Raw genomic sequence first — 7911 nt, 5'->3', positions numbered from 1 at the left:
AATTCTCAATGTAGGAAGAAAAAAATGGCCTTAATGACTGGACAATTGTCTGAAGTTTGTTTAAGTCAAAGTTCGGCACATCGCTTTTTTGCATCTGGCTCAAAGAAGGTAGCTGTGAAAGCTCTCAGAGTTTGTTTGTTTATTTTCTACTCTAGCTGCTGTGTTGAAGCTGTTAAGAATCTTTTATATAAATAAAGAAATTCCCAAAAGCCTCCCAGCTGATTTCGTTTTCAATCAAAGCAATTAGATCCCCTGAACAGTAGTAGAAACGCAGCAGATAGACTGTTTTCTACAGATCACTAGGTACGCTATGAACCCATTATGTAATAGAGAGTCCCCGATGTGACTTCTGGCATTCGCTGTTCAAGCTTCTGCAAGGGAAAATCAAATCAATCCACCATTGACTCTGTCAGAGGGTGATGGAAAGCTAATTAAAAGCCTGAGGCATGGCTGGTCATTTTATGAGCATGTAGTGTAGCTCAGCGATCCAGTCGTGCGGCGCTCACAGGCCTGGTGTAGGACACATCAGGATAACACGCTCACGTGCATGTGCTGATCCGATGGAGCCTGTTCTGCCTTTCCAGCTCCTAGAAACAACAGAAACATATTGTTCTTTCGCTTCCAAAGAGCTTTGCTCGGATGCGACACGTGGAAACGGGCGACTTTTTGCAGACGAAGACTTCTGCAAAGGTTTATTTACGCATTAGGTGCATATTTATGGCATTGATGGATTGAGTTTAGATGCAAACTGATGCAATCTGGTGCATAGTCTTTCATTTGACATTGACATTGGCTTTAGATGCAAACAAGGTTGCAAAGCCCCTGCGCAAACAAGGAATCAGCGATTAAATAAAGGTAGTTAGCGTTTTCAAGAGATCACATTTTGGAGAGGAGTGATATCCCCGTTTGACAGACAACAGGCAAAGAGAGAGAGATAGAGAGAGATGCAATTCAGTTAACTATGAAATCGGACATGAATCATTGACCAGCTTGTCTGGCTTTATAGATTAGGCATTTGATTAATCAAATATGATGGACATGTACACTTATATAAGTTTGGTATTGTTTTTTTTGCAGTTTGAGGCACCACATTGCCAGAGATGACACCATCTGGGGATGCCTGTGAAGGCGCCACGGGTAAACACCCTACGGACCACTTTATTAGCAGTACTGCCCTATCGATGGTGCTGGTACAAGGGGCACTTGGTCGCTTTGCATCCTAGGCTGACTTCATAAAAGTGTGTGTGCTTGTATGTGTGTGTGTGTGTGTGTGTGTTTGTAGCAGCAGTGGTGTTTGTGTTGCATCGGTGATGATGGAGGGGGTGGTAGTTGGCTGCTCTTTTCAGTAACTGCTTGATAAGATGTGCCATGGGGCATTGTCCGGGCAGTTTCGGATCAATTCCTACATCCTGTGAACTCTGCATGCAACAACCGTGGTGGGGAACATTCACTGCAGCCAACATTATGCAGAGAGAGAAGCCGTGTGTTTATACTGGGACCTTTACCTCGAATCCATGGCTGTAAAATGACAAAACGAATTTGTTCTTTTTGGAGAACATGCGCATCTTTCTACACAGGAAAGGAGAGAGCACTTCCCGTTGATATGTGAGTTAATATCCCTAGTTTTATGCAGAGATTTGAGTGCTTTGTTTTGAATTTTGGCTTTTGGGGATCTTGAGAAAGTGGGGTTGCACGTTAGGGAGAATTACTTAAACCAAATGGGATTGTTGTTTAGTGGAATTGTCCTTCAGTTCTCGTCCTATTGCAGGGTTTCTCAATCCTGGTCCTGTAGGTACTGCAAATTACATTTTTAGTTGCATTCCTTCTTCAAAACACCCTTTGCACTTCTGGAAGGGCTTGCTAGTTATCTGGTTAGCTGTATTATGTTTTCCGGGTAATGAGAAGAGTGCCTCCCAGATCAGATTTTAGAAACAGAGTCAACTATTGGATGGGATTGGTTTTGGGCTTAAAACACAAACCTGGTTAAACAAGTAATTCTGCTGTGTAAATACTTGATTTGCTTAATATTAATCTGTACAAGAAGAAATAAAAAAAGGTAATGCTTGGAAGCATTTGTCAACACTACAGACCAAAAATGTGTTACAAATTTGTTACTTAAATCTAACATTTCACTTCGTTTTCATGTAGCACGGACATGTGGCAATGAAAAATGGGTGACTGGAACCTGCTGGGCAGCATTCTCGAGGAGGTCCACATTCACTCCACCATCGTGGGTAAAATCTGGCTGACCATCCTATTCATCTTCCGGATGCTGGTCCTTGGCGTGGCGGCCGAGGATGTGTGGGTGGACGAGCAGGACCAGTTCATCTGCAACACCGAGCAGCCTGGGTGCAAGAACGTCTGCTACGACCAGGCCTTCCCGATATCCCTCATTCGCTTTTGGGTGCTTCAGATCATTTTTGTGTCCTCTCCTTCGCTGGTCTACATGGGGCATGCTCTCTACCGACTGAGGACCCTGGAGAAGGAGAGGCACCAAAGGAAAGTCCAGATCAGGGCAGAGCTGGGAGAGACTGACACCTTGATGGACGATCACAAGAGGCTGGAAAGGGAACTTCGTAAGCTGGAGGAGCAAAAGAAAGTGAAGAAGGCTCCTTTGAGGGGCTCATTACTGCGCACATATATCATTCATATCCTTACCAGATCAGTGTTGGAGGTGGGCTTCATTATGGGGCAGTATATCTTATACGGCATCGGACTGGATCCTTTGTATAAGTGCGAGAGGGTGCCTTGCCCGAACAGCGTGGACTGTTATGTCTCCAGACCCACGGAAAAGACCATCTTCATGGTCTTCATGCTCATTATTGGTGGGGTCTCACTATTCCTCAACCTCTTGGAGATATCCCACTTGGGAGTGAGGAAAATTAAGCAGACCTTATCTGGCCTGCAGTACATGGAGGATGACAGTTTTTGCAAACCCAAGCAAGCGCCAACTGTCCAGTCTTTATGTGTGGTGGCGGATTCTTCACCGCACAAATCAGCACAGTTAAAAACATTCATTCCAACTGGGCACACGGACCCTCCCCCACTGTACTTACCCAACACGTGTCTGAATCCCTGCATTGATGGGCAAAGGCACAACAGCTTTGCTGACACCACCCTCCCTGTGTCTTGCATAACCCAGCAACCCAGGCAAATGCGCCAACCCAGTCAAGGGATGATCCATGACCTGCGCTTCCGGCTACCGATGGAGCAGCACGTTGCCGAGGAGCCAGAGGAAGACCAGCGTCCAGAAAGCAGCAGTGGTTCATTCAGGGACAGCAGACCTTCAATTTCAGGTCAACAAAGTCATGAGCGTCTTCTCATGCCAAGACCAAGCCATGCGGAGTTACCGCCCTGCCTGCGCAACGCCCTGCACAGGCCCAGTCACGTGCCGGACCTAATGGACGATGGCATGGACTCCACAGACAGTGACTTACTTTACCCCAACCCAAGGAAGGCCAGTTTCATGGCCCGAATGCCCTCGGACAGCATGTCGGACAGCCCGTCCTGCACCCCGACGAGAAGCTCAGAGTCCGAGCTGGGCTCCCTCGCTGACCTTCCGATGAACCCACCACCAGGGGGGCGGAGGATGTCAATGGCAAGTAGAGCCAAAAGACACATGGCTACTGATCTGCTAATTTAGAGGCGTGTGTTCTCAGCTGTTGTAATTCAGTTCTCTGTGAGTAATAACCGTTAGAATAGAGAAGATGTAGAATAGAATACCATATTAGTGTCGTCATTTATTGTTTTTTTATTGTGTAGCATTGTGTAGCATGTCTGGGAACAGTTGGGACTATTTACTTGAGTCATAACCTGAGTCGTAAATCATAAGATAATCATGTTCAGATGGAATATAGTCTCCACCTTTAATCCTACTTCAATGCCACAACTAGAATCAATTTCGTCAACCCTAATACAGAGCCCTGGGGGATTCAGGGACTCGATGTGCTAAACCAAAAGACTACCAAATAATTGCTAATGGATTCTTTATTACAACTAATGAAGTACAAACTAGTGAGAACACACACTTAGTGACCTGTTAAAGAGATTTGGGTTGCAAGTGCTGTGGTACCCAGGAAACAAATGCGGGTTTAAGGGCTTTGGTTAAGGGCCCAACAGTAGAAAACCTGTCAAACCAGAGTACTGAACCCACAACCTTGTAATCAATAACCTGGTACTCTTACCACTGATCCACCAATACCCCTAAAATCATGTCAGAAGCGGGAATTGAAAACACAGTATGTCTTCCGAGCAGACTGTGACCTGAATCAAGCCACTTAGATGGCTTGACCAATTTGATAGACAGTGTCAGGTTCATTAGTAGAACTATAATATGTGATAATCAATGCAAAGATCGATGCATTTGCTTTATTTTTGGTTAGGCTAGTAGTTTGTGAAATTAAAAACTGTTTTATTACCTAAAAACTGAATTAATTAGATTTTCTGTTTTTCTTCCAGAGCGTATTCTTGGATATCTCTTCCATCATGAAGAAGTGAGGACTACGAGTACGGGAGTTGAAGACTACAGGAATGTAACAGGCCATGCATTAACAGGACTAAACGGACGAAATTATCAACAGCGTTTAGCGTGATTTTCCACTGCATGGCTGAGAAACGCAGGAGAACCTTCTGCACGGACGAGGTATATGGAGTGCTGTTGTACACAGTTTCTTTTTTATTATAAGCACCTTAAAATACCTGTAAAATCACGAAGTGAAGAACTCCTGCCGTTGGCGCCCGCTGAAGATGGAAGGAAGCTGCACATCAGAAAGGCCTCGGACTGGAGCGTGTTGGGGGACTTTAAATGTGATGCACTGTACATCTCATGCCATTACCAGCAAAATAAATTTTGTTTTGGTTTCCATGTTTTTTTTTCTATTTGTCATTGTCTCCAGATTTTGGGGATAAACTGTTACAGATGGTGAAATGTCAAACAAATTGCATCATATATTTTTGATGTAGCAGAATATTTATGAGGAACAAAAGGAAAAGAAAACTCCTAAATGGGGAAAAAGTTGTTTAAAAATTGTTTTACAAAATAAAAGACTAAGCTGCTAGCTGTCACTATGCTGTTTTTGCTGCTAATCTACATTGGCTCTTGTTAACAGTCGGTTAAATTGAAGGACCACTTAAAAATAATACATTTCTTTGATTTTACCAAATTGAAAACCTCTGGAATTTAATTAAGAGGAAGATGGAGGATCACAAGCCATCAAACCAAACTGAACTGCTTGAATTTTGGCACCAGGAGTGGCATAAAGTAGTGTGCAAGACTGGTGGAGGAGAACATGATGCCAAGATGCATGAAAACTGTGATTAAAAACCACCAGGGTTATTCCAACAAAAATAGCGATAAATCGCTTTTTACACTGTTATCTAGGTTATAAAGTAGCTCCACACCTCCTTGGTAGAATCTGGAGAGCTCTGACATTTGAAATAAGGAATTAATAACTTTAAAGGTGCACAAGAAGCTCCTTAAAAAACACTGTTTACATCCTATAACGCTAGCTATAACTGCCATCATAGTACTGATAATGACCATAGACATATATATATATACATAGACTCCGCATATATGGCCACCTGACGTAGCAGCCGGTGCCCATTGTATTTATTTACAGCTCAAGTGTAAACTCTATAGACATATAGACCATATGTCTGTCTGTGTTTCTTCTGCACCTTTTAAGTTATTAATGCCTAGTTTTAAATGTCAGAGCTCTCCAGAAGAAGAAGTGGAGCTACTTTGAGCTGGATAACGGTGTAAAAAACAATTTTTTGGGCAAAATGGGCAAAAAACACAAAATTACTGGACCTCAGAAAGCTGCGGGAGAGCAGAGGTGTGCTATTCAACAAAGGTTAGTACTCTTTATCATGTTTTACTACAACAAAAGTTCTCCTTTAAAGCATAGAGCGGTAAAAATGCTGCCACACAAATCTGTATTTGACAAAAAAGTGATGAACTATAACATTTTATTTAATGTCAAAAATTGTCAAACATTGTCAAAACATTCAACTTTGAACAAAAATTACAAAAATTTAAGAGTATCCAAACACTGAGGTCACAACTCCGAACATTCAGTTAATAATCAAGAGCACAGAACCGACAATAATCAAAAGAACCCCACAAACAGCTATAAATAACCAGATATTTACATACTTATACAAAAAAACTAGCTGAAAAAGACTGCAAAATATCTGCTGCAAACGCTGTAAACCACACAGGTCTCGACCGTATGTGAGAGAGGTATGTCGATTTGTTTTAGTCTGCGTTGAGGCTGTACTCCATGTACTGTGTGTAAACTCATGAAGAATATCATGTTTAAATGGGAATTCCATTGGGATTTTCAGAAATTCCAGTATAATTCAAAGAATAAGAAGAAAACAGTCGATTAAATTGCTCTAATTCAGCCGTATGATATCTCTTATGAACATTTTCACAATAAAAAGACCAGATTAATGACCGTAGTAAAGCAGGTACAGATGAATGTCTCTCAAACATGAGGTCTACTGCCTCTGCTGGCTGGTGGTGGCAGTGCGATATGTAGCTCCACCCATCCCCATATTTTTTTATACTGTTACAATGCCAAAATAAATCAATGCCCCGCCAATTTTCCAGATTTTTTGGATGCTAAACCGAGTACAGTACCAGTCAAAAGTTTGGACACACCATCTCATTCTGTGTTTATAGATTTTTTTTTCCTACATTATAAATGAATAGTAAACATAAGGAATCATGTCAATCCAAAATACTCAACAGAGCAACAGAGGGAACTCTTGCTCTTCGTTTCCTAGGGAGGTCCTGATGAGGGCCAGTTTCATCATTATAATATTTTCGATAGTCTTTGAGTGACCTCCATTTGTTTTCATATTTTTTTCTTTACTAAGTTGATGGATTATAGAACATTACTCAAATATTCACTATTCACTGTATATCTGTATCTCTACCTCTTCACTACTTTACTTTAACTGATGCTCTCAAACACTTTATTAAGAGACAAGAAATTCAAGATATTAACTCTTGAGTTCAGCACAGCTGTTAACTGAAAGCCTGGATTCCAGGTGACTCTACCTTATAAAGCTGACTGAGAGAATCCAGCCAAGAGTTTAGTTTAGGCCATTTTGAAGAGTTTCTATTGGTCTGTTCATCAAAAAAGTTTGCCATAGTGTAAGGGGGTAATAGTTTGTCTGTTCAAACTATGTAGTAAACAAAAATCAGCAAAATTGGAGATGCTAGTTTTTTAATTGGACAGCGACGATATTCTGATTTGTTCAGACTTTTTGACTTTTTTCATGTTTTTCTTCATAGTTTGGATGACTCTAGCATTAATCTATAATGTAGAACAATTTAAAATAATGAAAAAACACAGAATTGAAGGTGTGTTCAAACTTTTGACTGGTACTGTGTGTGAATAGAACACCTTAAATAAGTAAATAAATCACTTTCACGTCATCAGCATCGAGGGGCACTTTAGGGACCGTAGGGAAAATACAGAAGAAAATGAGTAATGAATAAATCTATTCATCTTTCATAAACTTTCATGTGACCTTGTGATGTCAAACCAATGGTAAATATGTAGGCAAATTTCTTTGTATTGGTTGTATCGTTTGATTTGACATCACAAAGTTATTATACAGCGTTATTCATTACTCATTCTGTCTGTTATTTCTCCTACAGTCCCTAAAGAAGTATTTTAAGTGCTAAAAAGTGGTGGTAAAGAGCCCCTAGTGTCCAAATAATTCCAACAGTTCGTTTTCCCTGTGTTAATACACTCTGGTAACCAAATCAGCAACATGGTGTTCATTTTTTTTTGGTTAATTTCTATGGAACAGATACAGTCATTAAACCAAACTCTCTCAAAACTATGGTAAATCACTGTTTTAACCTTTGGGCAGTGTATTTATAACCATTTG

At 41.1% G+C, this 7911-nt stretch overlaps 1 protein-coding gene across 1 annotated transcript; it reads left to right on the top strand.

Moving 5' to 3' along the window:
• The first annotated feature begins 757 nt into the window (after positions 1-757).
• On the top strand, positions 758-4973 carry gja10a (gap junction protein alpha 10 a). The gene is made up of 2 exons (XM_007233664.3): positions 758-1605; positions 2149-4973. Exon 2 carries the CDS (start codon positions 2171-2173, stop codon positions 3641-3643), a length of 1473 nt encoding a protein of 490 aa, XP_007233726.3. The 5' UTR covers positions 758-1605; positions 2149-2170; the 3' UTR covers positions 3644-4973.
• The last annotated feature ends 2938 nt before the right edge of the window (positions 4974-7911 follow it).

Source organism: Astyanax mexicanus, chromosome 14 (genome assembly GCF_023375975.1).
Source record: "Astyanax mexicanus isolate ESR-SI-001 chromosome 14, AstMex3_surface, whole genome shotgun sequence".
In the NCBI taxonomy this organism is placed as follows: domain Eukaryota; kingdom Metazoa; phylum Chordata; class Actinopteri; order Characiformes; family Acestrorhamphidae; genus Astyanax; species Astyanax mexicanus.
Note: the sequence above shows the minus strand (reverse complement) of the source record. Positions and strands in the feature narration are given on the sequence as shown.